The 20,852-nt window shown below is 38.5% G+C and overlaps 1 protein-coding gene across 1 annotated transcript; it reads right to left on the reverse strand.

Annotated features, from left to right (window-relative positions):
* Nucleotides 1-489: 489 nt before the first annotated feature.
* On the reverse strand, nucleotides 490-17,754 carry LOC127647291 (low-density lipoprotein receptor-like). Its single transcript, XM_052131451.1, has 18 exons — nucleotides 17,548-17,754; nucleotides 10,258-10,380; nucleotides 9,877-9,999; nucleotides 8,908-9,285; nucleotides 8,484-8,606; nucleotides 8,253-8,375; nucleotides 7,406-7,525; nucleotides 6,961-7,086; nucleotides 6,682-6,853; nucleotides 6,325-6,552; nucleotides 5,968-6,086; nucleotides 5,670-5,809; nucleotides 5,429-5,570; nucleotides 3,965-4,108; nucleotides 3,597-3,821; nucleotides 1,366-1,446; nucleotides 1,106-1,269; nucleotides 490-722 (listed from the first exon to the last, which is right to left on the reverse strand). The coding sequence occupies exons 1-18, from the start codon at nucleotides 17,630-17,632 to the stop codon at nucleotides 690-692; spliced, it is 2,649 nt and encodes an 882-aa protein (XP_051987411.1). The 5' UTR covers nucleotides 17,633-17,754; the 3' UTR covers nucleotides 490-689.
* Between the last annotated feature and the right edge of the window lie 3,098 nt (nucleotides 17,755-20,852).

Here is a 20,852-nt window from a genome sequence, read left to right on the forward strand (position 1 = left end):
AGGTGTAACATTGACCATTTTGGCACAAAAACATGAGTTGTTCAGAAAAAAGGTGTAAACAAAGACATAAAGGACCTTAAGAACATAAACTTGGCTTAAGTGCTTCTTTTCATAGTAAATGGTCCATTTGAAATGAATGCTGAAGTGCTTCTTGTTGGGAAGGAAAGATTCTTTCGTTCTAAAAGTTCATTTAGTATTCAATGTACTGCATCATAAGTTATGAATTAGATTTGTCATCAATTGCTTAGTTTCTTCGGCAAGTAAAAAAAAAGAAGCATTAGTGCATTAAAAAATTTGTGATTGCTGCCAAAAGAAAAAAAAAGAAAAGAAAACCTCAAGAAAATAAAACTTTGATTCTTAAGTGCTGTAGTATATATATATATATATCATTATTATATAATTTATAAGTGCTCTGATTTATATTTATAGAAGTGCTATCATTGATTTACAGTATATAGAGAAGAGCTATAAAATATAAAGGGAAGTGCTAAGTTGAGGTTGTTGTTGTCTGAGGTTTCTCTGTTACTGTAGACTTAAACCAGCAGCCCTGGATTAGTTTTTTGTCTAAATTGTCTTGTGTGACAAGGCATTTTGTGTGGACTCTCCATCGTTCTCTAGATGTCTGTAAGATGTCAAATATGGCTCTTTTCCAGTCAGTTTCAGCATGGATCTCAATGCCAATTTCATCATCAAATTTCATCATCAAGACTCACAATCTGCCGCTGTAAAGATGAATTATTATTAGACATTTCAAAGCAATTACCTTTTATTCAAGACAGCAGTGTAAACCTAATGCTTCCTAATTTTTACTGTATAGTAGCTAATGTAAGTCTATGGGATTTCTTCACCCGTTATATCATCCACAAGGCAAAAATCATTAGTCAATCAGCTTAGAAAAGAAACATCACTTCTCGATTAAACTAGCCGCACAATTCGACTATCATTCATCTTTAGCGAGCACCGCTACTAATAAACTGATGGTCAATAATGCCCTAAAATTGAAGCTGAAGCTAATATGCTAATGCTAATATGATAACATGGATTAGATTGTGAAATGTAGTCGGTACTCAGTGGATATTTTTTATAAATAATGGAAACATCTTACATGTGGGTAAAAGTAGCCATCAGAACTGTTGTTTCTGCATAAGTGCACCTGGTCTTCAGTAGTCTTTTGATAAACCGGATTATCAAAGTGAATGCTGTTGGTTTTATTCTGTCGCCACTTTCTCCAGAAAAGCAGAGCACCAACCGCAACCAAACATAGGACAACTTTAAAAAGAAAATGAGACATTTACATTAGAATTGGTAGAACTTTTAAAAGATCTGAAGAGTAACCTGTTAAAATATTCAGTTTGAAGCACTCACCTAGAGGCACTACAATGTACAGGGCCAACGGTGTCGAAGGCAACGTTTCTGAGACGGCTTTAACATCACTGTTGTGCTCATCTAAGGAGAAAATCACAGTAATTTGAAGCATGCTTTATTTTCATTATAAAACAACATGTAAACATTTCTTCACACTAACTAACTTCATTTTCAGTGATAGTTGGTGATTTAAAGTGACATGAGTTGCATGCAAAAACAAGTTTATGCAGCTTTATGAATGGGAGTGCAGATAGTGAAGGTCATGTCATCTGCTGATAGCATTCAAATTGACTATTGTCACAGACTGCAATGATGCATTTCCACCTTATTTAGTAGCATAAATCCAGGGGCGGTTCAAGACCAATTTGACTGGGTGGGGGGCAGGGGAGTGTGCTTGTAGGGGGGCAACTGTATTATCCCTTAAATGACTCAAACATTCTGGTTTTACCCACAAACTTTAAGCCATGTTGCCATGCTGTTATTTAGAATAATTAATGCAGTAACATTTTTGGGTAAAATTAATAATAGGCTACATTAAGATTTTAGGTTAGAATTTAATCAGTATGTACAGGTCTTGTAAATGGGTTAAACTAAGTATTTTTAAGCACATTTTTAAACTCACTAGTTCATTTTAAATGGTCCAGTGTAACAAGTGAATTGTTAAATGCTTGTATCTATGATTATTACTATGAATATAAAAGTTGCATGCATCGCAAATATGAGTGACCAACAAGATCTACATTCTATAGAGGGACTATTGAGAGCATCCTGAGCAGCTGCGTGCGTCACTGCCTGGTTTGGGACTTGCACCGTGTCGGACCGCAAAGCCCTGCAGAGGATAGTGAGGACAGCTGAGAAGATCATCGGCGTCTCTCTTCCCTCCATCAAAGACATTTACAAAAAACGCTGCTTCCGCAAAGCAACCAGCATCGTGGACGACCCCACACACCCCTCACACAAACTCTTTACCCTCCTGCCGCCTGGCAAGAGCTACCGAAGCATTCGGGCCCTCACGGCCAGACTGTGTAACAGCTTCTTCCCCCAAGCCATCAGAATCCTCAATACTCAGAGACTGGACTGACACACACACACACACACACACACACACACACACACACACACACACACACACACACACACACACACACACACACACACACACACACACACACACACACACACACACACACACACACACACACACACACACACACACACACACACACACGTCCTTGAGTTGCACTTTAATGTTGTCACTTTATACCTGTCTGCTACCTCAATAACTGCTATGTGCATAGAAGAATCTCATAGTATGTTATGTTTATATTTGGCATTTGTAGAAAGTGTCATCTTTTTGCACTACTCAGATTACAAATGTGTACTGGTCGGAGCTGCACTGTCTCTCACTGTCTATTGTCCTGTTAATTTTTAGAAATGTATGGTACTGGCCCGTACTTTTTGCACACGTTTGCACATGCACTTTATATAGGTATGTTATTTAGTCTGTGTAGTCTCATGTGGTTCTGTGTTTGTCCTATGGTGTTTTATGTAGCACCATGGTCCTGGAGGAACGTTGTCTCGTTTCGCTGTGTACTGCACTAACTGTATATGGTTGAACAATAAAAACCACTTGACTTGACTTGAAAGATAGCTTTAAGAATACCATTGAGAATACCACTCATACCATTCTACCACTCCAATTTAGGGGAGCCAGGCCTATTGACACAGGGGCACTGAAATGTATAACATTATTCTTGTGTTATATTACCCAGGTTTTTTTTTTTTTAACTAACTGCAACCTCTCCGATGGTGTTTCAAACACAGCTGCTGAGGGAATGATAGTAAATTTAGCATCTTTCTCTGAAAGCCGTAATCCATATCTCTCCATTTTTGTCCTCTTTTGTTCAATTGTGGAAACGAAATAGCAAATAGCTTTTGGAGAGAATGGGAATGCAAAATTAATATTTGCTGTGGTCTCCCATATACCGCTATAAAGGTTTACCCTGCTATAGTTTACTTCTGTGTTCCAAAACACGGAAATGTGAAAAGGGTACAAGGAAATGTGAAAAGGGTCCAATGGAGAAACCTACTACAAACCAATAGTACACCAGCTTGGTGACCTCCAGTGATTTATTCACTGTGAATGCGAATGCCCCTTTAGGTTCATAGTTTATTTGCCAGGAAAAGGAGCCAAATACTTAGACAAGGTAATGATCTGATCATACACATACCTGTCTGGGTGGACAGTGGAAGTCCAGTAGTGGTTTGGGAAGGTTTGGTAGGGGCAGCTTGGGTGGTGGGCTTGCTAGGTCTCATAGGTACAGGAGTACGAGTAGTAGAAGGTTGCACTTTGGAAGTAGTAGGGTGAGCAGGTTTTGGTGAAGTTTTTGAAGGTACTTGAGGATGACTAGTTGTAAGCATTTGGGGTCTGACAGGAGCTGCTGGTGTTACAACAACTGTTCAAATTAAAACAGAATGGTCAAGTGAAGAAATCAAACAGGAATTACATTAAATATAATACAATAAAAAATAAAAAAATCTCACAAAACTGTTCTTGAGTTTAAGGTTAAACAACATCCCAGTTGTTTGGGACACTTGCCTGGAGCACATTTTCGCATGTCTTTGGCCAGCATCATGTTGTCTGGGCAGGCACAAGTGTACTTGGGAGAGAATCTATTGACTTGAGGGGCAGCTAGGCACAGGAACTCACACCCACCATTGTTGACCCTGCACCAGTTTATTCCTGAAAGGACATTGAGAAAGAATTTAGCTGAAGACTATTTTGCCATGTGGTGTTTTGGACAGAAACCAACTGCTTTTAGGACATAATGTGGTGTGTTCAGTGAGTTTATAGGCACAATTATAAACAAGTGGATTTTTACATTGTCGAGCTACAGTCTGCATCTGTCCAAGTGTACATGACACAATGCGTAATATAATATGTAATGACGTCAGCTCAGGAAGAGCCAGTAATTAAGCCTGGGTACCGATACAACTTTCCTGATTCGATTCCGATTCATTTGGGTATAATTCATAACATAATGTCAATTTTATATACATAAGAAAGAAATTCTCTCTACACTGTTAATTATACAGGGGACCTTCTAACTTAGTACATTATGAAAGTATTCAATTTTACACATTTTATTTGATCATTAGTTAGGCCACATTTTAGCTTCTTTCAAATGTAAAACATATGATGTATTCCAATAAATATGTCTTGAAATTGCATTTGATATTATTGCAAACATATATATTGTTACATGTCTTTTTTGCATGCAATTTGTACTATTTACAAGTATTTACAGTGAGCACTAAAACAGTACTGTCTCTTTAAGTTTAGCAGCAGTTCAGTTCAAGTGTTTTGGTTAAGCGCATGCATGTTTATTATATGTAATGTTTATTTATTTATTTATTTTTTGACTAGCAACTGAGTGAAAAGAACAGAAATGGTATTAAAAGAGATTATTCAATGACAAGTGGATTATGCAGATCTCATCTTGGACACCAATTACACCGAATCAAACTTTTACTCTCAACACACTGTGAAAGGATCTCAGTGCTAAACTTCTTTGCCACTATAGTAACTCATTGGTGAGCGAAACATCAATCACAGACATTTGTAGTTGCATAGAGTGCAATTTGGTCACAAATGAGGGTAATTTACTCGCATTGTAAAGGGTTGCCCATAGAGTAAAAGCTCAATCTTGGGAGTTTAAGAATTGATTTTTGAATTGTACAAATGAAGATGCTGATTAATTGTATGATCATTATTTTTTACCCAGCTCTACCAGTAATACTCATTGCATTTTACCTCTGTCTTTCAGAGAATATGCACAACACAGAGGCAAAGCGTGGACTTATGAATGTATATACATGCTGGAGGAAGCCAAGCTACAATCGCTTTATCTAGGTCTTACTAGTCCAACTTAACAAAATGTTTTTATAAATGATAGTGTTAATCCGACTGAAATCAAACTTTTAAAGTACATGTAAATGTACTGACCGAGAAGTTACAACAAAAAGTCAAATTTATGCCTATGTACTGTAATAACCAACACACCTTTGGGTTGTTTCAGGTTGTGAAACAGGACAAGGTCTTCAGGGGATGAGAGATGTTCTGCTACTTTTATAATGTCTCTGCCCGTCACACGATTTGCACTTAGAATTGCATTGTTGCTTACATCCGTCCAGAACACTTTCTCCTGAAGACAAAGGTTGGGTATTCTTGAGTAAGCATTCAGAGATGGCATTCTATACAAGGTCTTCAAGCAACAAGTTTGAATAGGTTATGAAACTGTTACCTCAAAAACAGTGAGACCCAGAGGGTGGGCGAGTTTGCCCTGGTCTATGATTAGAGTTCGCCGACCACCTCCCTGCACACTGATACTAGAGAGTGTGTGTAGTTTAGAGTCAACCCAGTACAGACGCTGGTTTACTAGGTCTAGGCATGGGGAAGAACAAGAAAACAAGATCACAGTTATAAAAAGTACACTTTGGGCAAAAAGCTCTGCAAGGGTTGAGCAAGATAAACCCTCTAGGGACTAGATCCAAAATTGCTGATCTGTCATGATAGAGTTAAGCAGGTTGACGAGTTCATACCAAGGGTTATTCCATTGGGCCAGACAATGTTATCCGTCACCAGGGCACTGCGGTCACCTCCATTGAGACCTCCCCTCTCAATCTTGGCTGGTGTGCCCCAATCAGTCCAGAACATAAAGCTACAATGGATTACAAAAGGTTTAACATGTTATACAACTTGGCAATGTGCTCATTTAAGTATACATCTTAAAGAGTTCCATGGTCATTTAAAGGTGCACTCTCTCTCTATCGACTTCTGTGGCTGAAATATTATTGTATTTTTTAGACATGGTTGCCTGAGATCACCATATCAGAGGGGATCGGACTAGACTTCAATGTGCCCTTAAACTGGTACTGAGTTTCTGGGAATTGACGTACTTCTTAATAGGGTCGACCACAATAGCACGCGGCTTGGCCAGGTTTTCTCTAAAGAGTGTCTTGCGTCTGCTTCCGTCAGCTGTTGCCACCGAGATGGCACCTTGGATGCTATCTGTCCAATAGATGTTTCCGTGGATCCAGTCAATGGCGATACCTTCAGGTGCATTTAAGCCATTGCTAATTATGACACTGTGTTGAGAGGAGTCATGTGCTGTTTCCATTGGGGCTCTAGGAAATTATGACAAAGCTTGACATTGAGGACCATCTGTTGGGTACTACACAAATGGTCTAGAGACCCAAGAGTCAAAGTGGTATTTGTAAAGTTTCTGAATACGAGTCCAAAGATTCTCTCCTTACCTGTATATCTTCTTGAGGGAAAGATCTGACCAGTAGATTTCTTTGGTTGCAATATTCACGTCCAATGCCACAACATTCTTCAGGTGGGAAATTACTTGGGTGTACTCGCTACGATCCAGGGTCATCTTTCTCACCTCGTGGCGATTGGTGAAAAATAGGTACGCGATGGTTCCTGTAGAACCAGAGGAAGGAGGGAACAATGTTTTGTGTGTGTAATTGAGTACAAGTCTTATTGTCCACAAACATGGAAAATGGCCATTTGCAATTTTAAAATCGTACCAATAGCTTTGCAGGCCTTGCTGGCAGGATCCATCTGGTAGCCTTCCTCGCATTCACACTTGTAACTGCCCACCTGATTGATGCAAATTTGGCTGCAGGTGTCTGGGTTGGCGCACTCATCGATGTCTGAGAAAATCAAACAAAGTATTGGGCATAAAGTTAAAAATGGTCATGATAACAACTGTTGCATTAAAATGGTTTGAGTCTCACCACTGACTCATGATAGGAAGAAACAGCATGGACGTACTGGACAAACTCTAACCTGACTCATGCCATCGAGACATTTACAGAATAACTGAATGAAGCAAATAAGTTTGAAGTTCAGATTAAATCACTCTTTGATTTGGATTAGCACCAAAGATTTTTATCAGAAATAAAATGTACTCTGGCCCGTTTTTCAATGCATCTACCAGTTTCGGCATTGGAACCAATTTCAAATTTGTACCTTCACAACGTCTCTTGTCCAACAAACGGAAGCCGGTGGGACACAGGCACTCATAACCAATCTTCAGATCATTACAGATATGAGAGCAACCTCCATTGTTGTATAGACACTCGTTCGAATCTGTGGATTTGAAATGACAGATGCAATTTGCACCCCAGTGTAAAATTAACATACTGTTTACATTCAGGTGGTGTATTCTGTTCTTTTTGTACTGTGATTCCTAAATAGCAATGTATGCACCCCGGTGTAAACAGTACCTATTTGCACCCCACACTTATCAATATTGGTTAGATGATTCATTCCAGCCAGGATATGCTAACTAGCTAATAACTATGCTAGCAAACATTATTTCTATTTTCTAGTTAGCTTAGTAATTAACATCACTGAAAAATGCCTTTAAAACGTTATTTATCCAGTGGCATGCATCCAGAGTCTTGGCAAACTTACCGCAATTTCACCACTCATTATTTTCACATGAAAATGAGCTCGTTATTCAGCACAAATGTTTGCCAGAAGTTTGCAGTTCTTCACTGGTAGTGGTGAACCTGAGGCAAACCTTTGTAGACAATGAAGGCAATGACAAGTTTGCCACAAAGCTCATTTACGTGTAAAAATAATGAGTGGCAAATTTGCTGCAACTCTTGATTATTTGAAAGGGATTGCGTTAAAATGCAGGTAGTGTACAAGTGGAGCTATTATAGCCTACCATTTCAGAAAGATAATTACTAAGCTGTAGCTAGTTAACACAAAATTTCAATAGGATTTTGATGGGTCAAAATCAAATCACATATGAAGATTCAGATCTGCATAAAGGTAATGTGCCTCCTTGAAAGTTCAATTTACTTACCGCACTCTCGTAACGGCTCATCAGACCAATCCCTACAGTCACGCTTCTTGTCGCAAACCTTTTCCATGCTAATACATTCACCACTACGGCACTTAAACCTGTATGGTGCTTCACAATGGGTTGCTTAAAATTTGGAGAGGAGAAATATAAGTTTAGGATGTCAGAATAATAACACATAATGCATGTAATTTGGATATGAAATATGTAAATGGTATAATTTGTATGGCTCACCATTGACACAGCCCAGCTCATCACTTAAATCTTTGCAGTCGTATACATGGTTGCACTGCCGGCTGCCGTGGATACAAGATCCGTCAGCACATTGGAACTCATCCGGTCGACATGTGGGCAAGGCTGCTCATATTGAAAAATCAAAATATTTCATGGCAACATTTTAATAACGAACACATCAGACAACGAATACAATGCTTCTAAACTTAAAGCAATAGTTTCTCAGCTCTCAAAATAATTTTCTGGGCTCAAAATATGTTACCAGAGACAATTCGTCCCTTGATCTATAAAGATGAACAAAAAACGGGTTTTCTGTAATGCACTCACGATGGAAGTCAATGGGGCAAAGCAGAACATTCATTTTAGAGTAGCTGGATAAAGTCAGTGCAAATATAACATCAACATAATGTTTTTATTTTCTTACAGCAGTTTTTCTCGTCCGAGCGATCCAAACAATCTGCTCCCCCATCACATTTCCAGCTACTGTGTATACATTCCCCACTGCCGCATTGGAACTCCATAGAAGAGCATGGATTTCTATGAGCTGTAGATGCCCCTGGACCGCATTTCTGTGGCCACTCGTCTGAGCCGTCGTCACAGTCGGTGTCTCCATCACAAACCCACAATCGAGGCACACATTGTGAATTGTTGCACCTGAAAGAGCTTGAGCTACAGGTGGTGGGTGGGCAGGAGACTTCATCACTGCCATCATCACAGTCTGCCTCCTCATCACACAAAAATGCAGTCGAAACACACTGCCCACTGCCGCACTGGAATTCACCATTTAAACACTGCCGAGGAGCTGTTAGTGAAGACAGAAAGAAAGCAATGGAGGGTTTGAACACATACAGTATGCGCACTGGCATCAACATGAAAAGGTACGAGAATTAATTAAATAAATAGTTTACCCAAAGATTCTGCTTCCATTTACTTATACAAGTCTGCTTAAAGCAGTGGTCTTGGGAATGGTAAATGGTCTGCACTTATATAGAGTCTTTTTAAACTCAGCGGTATTCAAAGCACTTTACACTGCATCTCATTCACCCATTCACACACTCATTTACACACAGAGCTGCCATGCAAGGTGCTAGCCTGCCATTGGGAGCAACTTGGGGTTCAGTGTCTTGCCCAAGGACACTTCGGCATGTGGAGACATGTGGGCCGGGAATCGAACCACCAACCCTGCGATTAGTGGACAACCCGCTCTACCTCCTGAGCCACAGCCGCCCCAACAGTTCACGTGGACTTACAAATGGAAGTTACAATTAGGATGAACTCAATTCAGCTTTACTTGTGAAAGTGAATCGCTATTGATGTGATATCAAACTCGAGTTTTGAACGAGCATTCGAAGCAAGTGTGAAAATTGAAGTGTGCCAAAGTGAAGCCACTCACCACAGCCTTCCTCATCTGCTCCATTCTCACAGTCTGCCTTGCCGTCACACTTCCAGCTCTTGGGCACGCACTGGTTGAGACGCCCACCACAGCTGAATTCAGAGGGTCTGCAGGTTTTGGCTACTGAGAGAGCAAAACGAAAATAAATCAAATACTGAAAATTCCCTTCAGCCACTTTAACCTATAATGGGAACTAGTCACAGCCGTGTCTTTGCATTTCTTCTCTTCCACCACATCATACATCACCAACTTTATCAAGTTGCTGCTATTCTGTTTGGTGCTGTTAGTGGTGACAAAATTCCACTGATTACCCCCACAATCGGTGTAGAAATACAAACTAAGTGGATCTAGTTGTACCAATATGGGTGTGAGTACACTTACAGCAGGCAGCAACAAGTTCATCAGTGCCGTCACCACAGTCATCAGTTTCATCACAGATCCATCTGGATGTGATACACTTCCCATTGCCACACTGATATTGCTGAGGGTCACAAGTGATGAAACCTGAACAAAAAAAAACTTTTAATGCTCCTTCAAACACATGAAAACCTGGGTTGACATTATACATCACCTCTCACAAAAAAACACAACCAATGTTGACAATGTTATAAAAGATTCAAATATTTGTCTTCATAATAAAAACTAAAAATACATCCTTTAATACTTACATTAAGTGCTATATAAAGAAAAAAGTGGCCTAATAATTACATAATTACGATTTATTTTGTGCCAGTTATTACATTTGAAATCTTTTTGAAACGTTTCTTCTAGAGAGCGATCTAGAAAACGATAACCCCTGATAGAAGTTGTATATCAGTCTACACAAACTAGTGCTAAATCCAGGAACTGTAGTATGCCCAACTAGGTTCGTTTGACTGATTTCAACAAGTATAGACTGTCGCGTTTGTCCTGTTTTGAAACTGTAATCAAAAAGAGCCTTGTGTTCATTGTGATTCTTTGGGAAATGTTTGCACTATTGAGAGTGCTCTTCAAACAAACTTAAAAATGAATGTCACAACACAATTTCAAAATGTAGACATGCAGTATGCCGCACACATACAAAAGGAGATGCATGCACTTTACATTGGTTGCATGCAAGCATGGCATGACTCCAAGGCTGTAACCAAATATTTCAGCATAGGGGAATATCGTCATTGGTTGACCACTGATCAAAATGTTGTAGGAATGTTTTCCCCTCAAGGTCAATGCATGAATTTGAGTTTATTCTACATGACCGGCTTTCAACTGTTCAATAGATGTAACCCTTTAAATGGACTGTGCTATTTCAGTCAAACAAAGACATCTAAGAATACTCACACTAACCAACCATCAGCTTTTCTCTGGTTTCAAAAGTGGAATAGACGTGACACTCATTAGGGTGCATTCAAAGTTTTTCAGGGGAATAATGAAGTGTTGTGGTTTCTTTTGATGGCTCAGGCCACGGCTCAATGAATCTGGGTCACCCTGCTATTTCTGACAATAAATGTGGAGGTAGCAAATGGCTCAAGTCACTGATTGATCAATCAATTCATAATGCAATCCATAACTATGACACGACGGCAACTCATTTCAAGACTTTCTTCAATAAACAGCCATTCATTTATGGACTATGGTGTCTATTCCATCTTTTTTGGAATAAAAAGTACCGACACACGAATATCAACATGCTGATATTTAGTGCAACTAAACAAGAAGTAAATACCAAGTAACTTACATTTATGTTTGGCTATTTTAACTACTTTTGCTCCGCTCGTTAAAATAATTCCAGACGGAACTGTTCCACGTCAAAGCGCCATAAAATGGTGGCAACAGCAATATGATAAAAGACACCAATGTTCAATAAATAATTACATTTATTAATAACAATAATCAACCATTCTTTCACTATGTAATAGTTAATTAGCCTAACTGTTTACGGTTCATAGCAACATAGAAACTTGCTGCATTATAATAAAATGTCAATGTGCGTCACGTGTGTATCAGCTACTGTATATCAACTAGGGCTGAAAGGATTACTCAACATTATTAACAACGTCAACAATAAAAAAATGTCAATAACATTTCCGTTGTCGAATATTAATTTGATCTCATTTAACGTAACATGACATCACATTAAACTCTAATGATGACGCACAAGACCAGCGCTGCAACTCGCGCAAGACTGAGGAGAGGAAGAATACTCGTAGATCACAAAGTATGAGGGAATTATAATGCAAAAATACAAAATCAGTACATTCAGAAGCACTCACGTTGTGGAATAAGCGGAGCCGGAACTCTTTAAAGGAAACACCCCGGCATTACATCTTAAATGCAGTTATATCTAATGCGTTTCAGCTTTATTAAAGTTCAAATAATACAGAAGCAGATCATGTAAATAACTACAAACTCCGAAACTGGCATTACTCTGTGTGGTCGGTGCCTCTTCTATGAGTTGTGTGAATGTCCCGATATAAGGGGGAGAGACTGAAACTGCATCCGGCTGATGCACACTCTGTCGCGGGGGCGCTCATCCCTTGAGTGTGTGCGCTTAATGCAGCTAGATTATAACATGATGGCTCACGGCTTATTGAAGCATAATATATGAGTCACTGTGCATTTCTTATTGTGAAGAAAATGTGCAATATGCAGCTTTATTAATAAGAGGGATTTTGTTTTTTGTGAGTTAAAGATTGAAGTGAACAGAAAGGTGAGAGAGGAAGTCTTCGCCCCATTATTCACTGCAACAAAATATGTTTATGATATTTTTTGGCTTGTTTTCCAATGTAAATATCTAAAACTCATTTAAAACAACGTACATTTTCTTTAGCAGCTATAAATCAGAAGAAAAAATAGTTATCTGAGAATGTTGAATATAATATTAAAAATGTAAATATTTTAAAATATCTAAAAATCCTTTAAAAAAGATGCATTCACATGAGAAGCAGCATATGAGATATTTAGACTTACTTTTAGAGAATAGACGATAGTTGAATAATCATTCTAATAATCGTTAGATTAATCGATTATCAAAATAATAGTTAGTTGCTGCCCTAATATCAGCTAATTTACAACGGCTTTGAAGGTGGCTCATCCAATCAGAACTCAGAGTAGGAACCATCTGTTTTGCCATGATTACACAAATATCACGTTATACAGACAGGTCTTTCTTATCAGTATGGCAACACAAACCTGCTGTTGCTCAGACCCACTGTAAAGATCTTAAAAAGATAGTTCGCCAAAAAATATAACTCACTTACTCACCCTCACGTTGTTCTAAACCTGTTTGACTTTCTTTCTTCCGTGGAACACAAAAGGAGACATATGTTGCCCTTTTCCAATGCAATTGTAATGAAAGGCTGAGGGTTTAAAACTAAAAAAAGGACGTAAAAACAACATACATTCTCACACAAAGCTATTGTATGGCTTTAGATGACAGTCTTGAGTCCATATCCATATATGACCACTTTTGTAAAACTTTTGATGTTCAGTCCTCATTCACTTTCATTATATGGAAAGGCATGGCAAGGACATTCTTCAAAAGAAAGTCATGTGGGTATATGGAACGACATGAGGGTGAGTAAATAGTCATATTTTTTATATCACTATACCCAATAGTTTTTGGGTGAACTACCCCTCTAATGCTCCTTCAAACATATCAAACTCTGTTTATGATCCTGGGTTGACATCATACATCACCTCTCCAAAGCTAAATAAATTGTTCATTGTTTACAGGAGCAGTTGATGACAAGCTTTGGCCATTCTGGTGATCACGGATTGCAATGTGGCTATGTAACTTTTTTCGTGCCCATCCCTACACTCTCTCATTGTATGAAATTATCTAAACATCTTACCATTAAGACTATAAAGATTTGCACGGTTGATGCAAAACACATGGTAACCATGCCAAGGATGTTTTAAGGAGAATGAATCTATTGGAAACTATTAAGAATCACCACTAAATGTTATTGAAAAAAAAGAACGCACACACGCACGCACGCACACACACACACACACACACGCCAGTGGACATGGCCGTTATATGTATGCTCTAAACTCTTATATTACTCTCAAGTCAAGGTATAAGGGATAAGTAACAATTTTTTCATGAGTTTGCATGTTTGTGAAAGGGACGCCAGTTCCTGCAGGTTCCTAGTTTATGTCATGGATCTATGTGACATCATAACCTCCACGTGATTTAGAACTTGTAGTGTCGCATGGCACTGAGACTATGAAATCTTCTGATAAATGCCTCACATTACCTTTTCTTGGTGAATTAAGTATCTCAAAACAGACTGATAAAATTGAAATATTTATGGATGATCTTTTAGTGGACAGACTACAAAAGGACCACGCCAGAAAACTGCATAAAGCCAGGAGAAAACAGAGAAAGAAGAAGCAGTTGAAGAGACAGAGAAAGAATCTCATCTGTCAGATGACAAAGACCATCAAACAGATGGAAAAGCTTAATAAACAATTGTTGTGTACCGCAAAGGAGCTATTAAGGGGAAAACAATTTATGTGTCCTATTTGTGAAATGTTAATCTAGCAGAAGGAGCTTGCATGGCTGATGCAAACTCGCTCTGTTAGTTGAAAAGCTACTGTTTCCTGTGTGATTTCTGTAAAGCATTAAAGGGGGTTAAACTGGGGTGAAACCACGCTTGTATGTGTCCCTGTAACCTTTAGACATAGAAGAGAAGAGGCCATTGAGAGGCCAGGGTTAGGACGTGGTTTTAACCCATGTATGTGAGATAGAGGCCATTGAGAGGCCAGGGTTAGAACGTGGTTTTAACACATGAAGTTGAGAAAACGGGTAGATTTTTAGCAAGCTTAATGGGGGAAGATTTTAGAGTAAGCAAGCCGCTTTGTGTGTAGCGAGAGAACTGTAAAAGCTTCCTAATAAGGAATGATTTCTTTAAGGTGACTGCCCCCAAATTCTTAAAGACGGCCCCAATCAAACCATATAAATGTTTTCTGTTTACTGATGGACGGGGCCGCACTCCGAGGTGAAGACCTATACGCTTTTCTGTTATTTTTGAACTTATTGTCTTTATATTATTCTGAACATTTTTGAGTAAAACGAAACCATAATTTTTGGTGATTCGAAAAATCTTTCAAACAAGTCTCAGAGTGATTTTTTTCCCTGAATATATCTTCATATATATAATTAGATATTTTTGCTAAGCAAAAGCCCAGTGAAACGGATCCTAGATTGAGCTGGATTGGACACCGCCGAGGACCCTATTACAACTCCAACTACCCTGCAAAGCAACCGGTGAGTAATATATATTATTAACATGTGTTATAAGGGTTGAGAAGTTCTCAGATAGGTTTACAGCGGTATAAAAATACAGCAAACTTCCAGGAAAAGCTGTGTGTGAACATACTATGGAATGCTTCTCGTAAGGCAAAGGCACGGACAGTATGTACATGTGTGGCTACAAGGAATGTATATAGACACTGTTTTGCCTTGTGGCCTATTTCTAGTGAAGTTGAAGAATTGAAGAATTCATTTTGCCTTTTGCTTTCCACTCTCGATCAATTTACAAACAAATAGGGAATAACGAAACGGCTTTCCAGTCAGAATTGAATCCTTGATGCTTACAAGCAAAGTGACAACTATTTCACAAATCATATGCCCGAATCCAAAGCAGCATGTGAGTCTGAGCTCCACCCCCTTCAGAATTTCCACAGAATCCCTCAACAGTGCAAATGAATGAGCAACTAAAGTCAGATTGTCAGATTCATCAGCCAATCAGATTGATTTATTTGTTCTTGGTGGGTGTGATCTTTAGGATATGTCCCGGTCGATGCCTTCTAGCTGGCCTTGAGCGAATCACGCTTTAAGAGATGTCATTTCAAAGTGAAGAGCACGAGATCTTGCTGATGAGTCGGCTGTCTCTGCCACATCACCATTGAGAAAGAGATCCTTATGGATTTAAAAAAAACGAGATGTTCTGCATGACCATGTGATTGCTTAATTTATTAAACAGGAAAGGAGGACTGATTTTCACCTCAAGAAAATTAGTAAGTGCTTTTTGCATTGCTATAGCAACATCAGGAGTTTTCTAAGTTTGAGGATTCAGTGTCGAATCAAGTTTTGAAAAGTAGTGCTGCGTTCCATTCAACTCGGAAAGTCGGATTTTACAACTTCCTACTAGGAAAAGTCATACAACTACGATTTCTCCGATATGCAGGTGCATGATGTCACACAAACATGTTGACACTCAGGGAGATAAGTGATAAACACGCTTTATTAAGTAATATCGATAAATGAGTTTGTTTCCACAAAAACTTGTGTAACAAACGCCTGCAGAAGCAGGTGTATAAAACATTATAATCTCTTTTGATAATCGCACACCTGAAGCACAAATACTAGTGCTGCAGCATTGTTTATCATTAGGGTTGCTAGGAGACGTCTCTAATGAGAGTCAGACCCCTGCTAAGCTAACGGGAGCGTTGCCGTTCCGAATATCGGGTAATGGAATGCATTTATGGTCGGAGATATCAAGTAGGAATATCCCACATCCAACTTGATTGGAACGCAGCACGACCGTGTACACTGACGAAATGAAATTTAATGCAAGCAACATTTAAATCTCAAATATTATTAGATAGATTTGTCCAGGTATTATAGACCTCCTTAGTAGATTCATATGAAAAATTATGATTTTGATGTTCATTTCACAAAACAGTCAAGCTGCAGTTAAACTTAGACTTGCTTGAGCATTAAGTGTCGTTTCAAGTTCTGGCTTTCATGCGGGGACGTGTCAATTGGTGTTATTATTTAGCTGCGACATAATGTATGATGCCCAAAGGCATAGGGTGTATTAATCATTGTGAAACTGTTTTCTTAATGGCATGAATCACACTGAAGGCCTAGACTTAAAATGCACGGCCCACCGCTGATATATATATATATATATAATTAGAAAAAGTTCAATATTATTGGGGCCTGGGTAGCGCAGCGAGTATTGCCGCAGACTACCACCCCTGGAGTTGCAATTGTTCGAATCCTGGCCGTGCTGAGTGACTCCAGTCAGGTCTCTTAAGCAAAAAATTGGCCTAGTTGCTAGGGAGGGTAGAGTCACATGGGGTAACCTCCTCGTGGTCGCGATTGGTGGTTCTCGCGCTCAATGGGGCGTGTGGTACGTTGTGCGTGGATCGCAGAGTGTAGCGTGAACCTCCACATCCTGTGAATCTCGTGAAGCCACGTGATAAGATGCACGGATTGACGGTCTCAGAAGCGGAGGATTAACAATCCGCCACCCGGGTTGAGGTGAGTAACCGCGCCACCACGAGGACCTACAAAGTACTGCGCATTGGTCATTCCAAATTCACAATTAGAAAAAGTTAAAAGTTCAATATTATTTTTATATATATATATATGTATAAATAAAATTTAAAATATTAAAATGTGCAGTATTATTTCTCTCATTGTTTTATTCACATTCTCTCACACACACACACACACACACACACACACACACACACACACACACACACACACACACATATACATAAAAATATAAAATATATTTATCATTGTTCTGCATTTAAATAATAAATCCTGCCTTAAAGTTTGGCCACCGATAAAACTGACTTAAATAACATTCTCATAACTTTGCATTGTGTTAAAGATTATTTATAATCATCATTGAAGAATCTAAAGAAAATAAACTGATGCTCACTCACCTGTTTGTACAAGACGAAACAAAGTAACCGCTTGCAACACCATGAATGAAATGTCCATCATTTTACAATGCCCTTTCAAAAACATCCCCTCGTTTCTTTGTTTGTGGTGTGTTATGAATCTTTGTATTAAATAAATTCTAATTCAAGTTTCTAATAAAGCAGGTAGACTCCTGCTCATGCGACGCTGCAGGCAAATATGTACTTTAGAAAAGGTGAACGCAGGTACTTGTGATGTTGCGGTTGAATCGTTCGAATTTGAGCGAGCTTGTGGGGTGGGCGGGGTTTAGTGACGTGGGGGCGGGATTCGGTGGTGTGATTTAAGGTTTTCACTATCGGGGGCGTGGTCAACTCCGCCCCCACCCAGCCAAAGAGTTCCATTTCCAAGTATTCTACAACTTTCCAAGAAGAAGAAGAGGAGGGAGAAATCTTGAGAACACTTAGCCGCTTATCATGTATGGCGGGAAAAATAACAGCAGTGTAAAAAAAAAACCTGATGACTGATATGATAAGCACGAGTTAAAGCAAATATATTAGGATGAGAGCTTTGTTAAACAGGCCTATAAACCATTATAAACCTGTACATCTGGTCTTCCCTGTCAAAACTACCTCTCAGAGTTGAGATATATCACATAAATGTCAATCCTATTGTTATTTTGTGACCGGCTATACTATGGAACAGTGTTCATATACAAAGACACAGTCATAAACATCTTATGGGCTCAATCAAATGTGCTAATCGTTATCAACATATTCTTAGTTATCTGTGAGAGAGTTAAAGACACTATGATTAGAATTATCACACACACACACACACACACACACACATGTAAAAACACTTTAATTTACATTTTTTTAATTTAAAAAAATAATTAAGCCACTGTTATTTGAAATATATACATTTTAAATGACTCAAACCATTTTATTTTAAATCTATAAGTAAAACAAGACCTAAAGTATCACCAAACAGCATACAGTATGTTAAATACATTAATTGTCCTATAAAAGTGCTTATCAAAGCTTATTTAAGAAATGTGTTATTAAACTTATGGTTTGTAAATGTTGAGGAAAATAATCCATTATGGGCAGTTTAAAAACACTGCGGAAAATGGACTAAGTGTACTTGAACTAGTGACCCTAATGTCACTGCACAAAACACAGAGTCTTCTTAAACAACAGCTGTGACGTACTCAAATATCATAACACTAACATTTGGTGTGCTATCTGTATCTAGAATACACTTGTGAGTATATCATGATATTGTAGCTAAATATATAGATTGGAATTGAGGTCAAGATATCCACTACCTCATGTTTGGGGTCTGGTAAAGCACATAAAGAAAGAAAAAAGAAAACAAAAAAAGTCCAACTTCTTCCTTAAGTTATATGTCAGGTAGTATAAACAGAAATGAATGGGAGGGCCCTTGAGCCAGTTCTGATAAATGTTCTGTTTGTCTTCTATGGGAATCACACAGTGATCCTTTGGATCAATAGACTGCAAACAGAGCAGAACCTTCAAAGTTGCATCTGGCCTATAATGAAGCTGTTGTGGCTCAAAGATATTTTACCTCTCTAAAATTTCACCTTGTGATAATCACTTTGAAAAAACACTATGAAATATTGAAGCCTATTAAAGGGTGAAAGGGAGTAGGCAAAAAGCAGCTGATGCGGCAAAGTCCATACTTACATGAGGTGGTTTAAGTTTATATGTGGATGACGGTGAAGCATTGAACCATCTGGTTTTTAAAGGGATAGTTTCCCCAAAAATGCAAATTCTCTTATCACTTGCTCACCCCCAAGTCATCCCAGATGTGTATGACGTTCTTTCTTCTGCAGAACACAAATGAAGCTTTTTAGAAGAATATCTCAGCTCTGTAGGTCCATACAATGCAATTGAATGGTGACCAGAACTTTGAAGGTCCAAAAAGCACATAAAGGCAGCATAAAAGCAATCCATACGACTCCAGAGGTTAATCCATGTCTTCAGAAGTGATAGGATAGGTGTGGGTGAGAAAAAGATCAATATTTCATTCCTGTTTTTTGTTTTACTGAAAATCTACACGTACCCTTTCACATCACAGTATGGTTTGGAAGTGACTTTCACATTCAGCCACCTGGTCAGGGCTGGTGAAATTGGTGGACCAGCCCAGACCAGGTGGCTGAATGTGAAAGTCACTTCCAAACCAGAATGTGAAGTGAAAGGGTAAGTGAAGATTTTCAGTAATAATAAAAACGTTTCTCACACAAACCACTATCATATCAATTGAGAAGACATGTATTTAACCACTGGAGTCATATGGATTACTATTATGCTGCCTTTTTTGGGCCTTTATCCTTTTTGGACCATCTGAGTTCAGGTCACCATTCACTTGAATTGTGAGGACCAAAAGAGCTGAGATATTTTTCTAAAAATCTTCATTTGTGTTCTGCAGAAGAAAGGAAGTCATACACATCTGGGATAGCATAAGGGGGAGTAAATGATGAGAGAATGTACATTTCTGGGTGAACTATCCCTTCACTGGTAAAAATATTTGGTTTGTTACATTTGCATACTGTAAAATAACAGTATGCACATTTTTCTTTTCTTTTTTCACTTGAGCAGATATATTAAAAAGAAGAGGAAATACTGACAGATAATTTATCATCCTTTCACAACATGGCTGAGAAATTTCTATTAACTATCAAAAAAAGTCCACTGCTTCTGAGGGAACTGTAGGAGAGGTGAGCATTTCCTGATCACCTAAAACAGCGTCTCACCCCATCTGAAACTGGATCCACCACCCTGCAAACCCACCACTCATCTCAGAAGCCGCTCGACTTGTCAAAACAGAAAAAAGTCATTTACTGCTATGTTAGATGTACAGTAAGAGGGTTTATCTGGTGTTTTATGTTGCCTATAAATCACAGAAGCTTAAAGAACAACAACACAGTGTGAAGCTACACGCTAGCATCAGAAGCAATATTGAACTCTGCAAATAGAAAGTAGGAGCAACTGATTTATGTTTTCAGACTTGTTTGAGAGTTTAATGTGTCTTTTATGCTTCTGTGACAATCACATCCTGAATGCTTTACATTATCACATTCAGTTTGTTTGTAGTAGCAACACTACCTTTCAAAGAAAATCTTGAGAGCTTTATTCTCTGTTTTACCTGCAAACACAATGAAAATGAGAGGATTAACAAACACAATGTAACACTTGTTTTCTGTTAGTTAAGGGTTTACTGTGTGTTAGGGGTCAATTTTGACCCCCACACACTAAGAGTGCAATTTGTATCAAAATCATGATTTATTTTTTTTAAACAAATGTTA

The sequence above is a fragment of the Xyrauchen texanus genome, chromosome 8 (assembly GCF_025860055.1).
Source record: "Xyrauchen texanus isolate HMW12.3.18 chromosome 8, RBS_HiC_50CHRs, whole genome shotgun sequence".
In the NCBI taxonomy this organism is placed as follows: domain Eukaryota; kingdom Metazoa; phylum Chordata; class Actinopteri; order Cypriniformes; family Catostomidae; genus Xyrauchen; species Xyrauchen texanus.

Excerpts from the sequence above, each read along its gene's own strand:
- LOC127647291 (XM_052131451.1), bottom strand. The coding sequence starts at position 17,632 with ATGTTTTTGAAAGGGCATTGTAAAATGATGGACATTTCATTCATGGTG. Across the intron at positions 7,087-7,405 it reads GGACAAGAGACGTTGTGAAG|ACATCGATGAGTGCGCCAAC; the intron begins GTACAAATTTGA and ends TGATTTTCTCAG. Across the intron at positions 5,810-5,967 it reads GCCCAATGGAATAACCCTTG|ACCTAGTAAACCAGCGTCTG; the intron begins GTATGAACTCGT and ends CCCCATGCCTAG.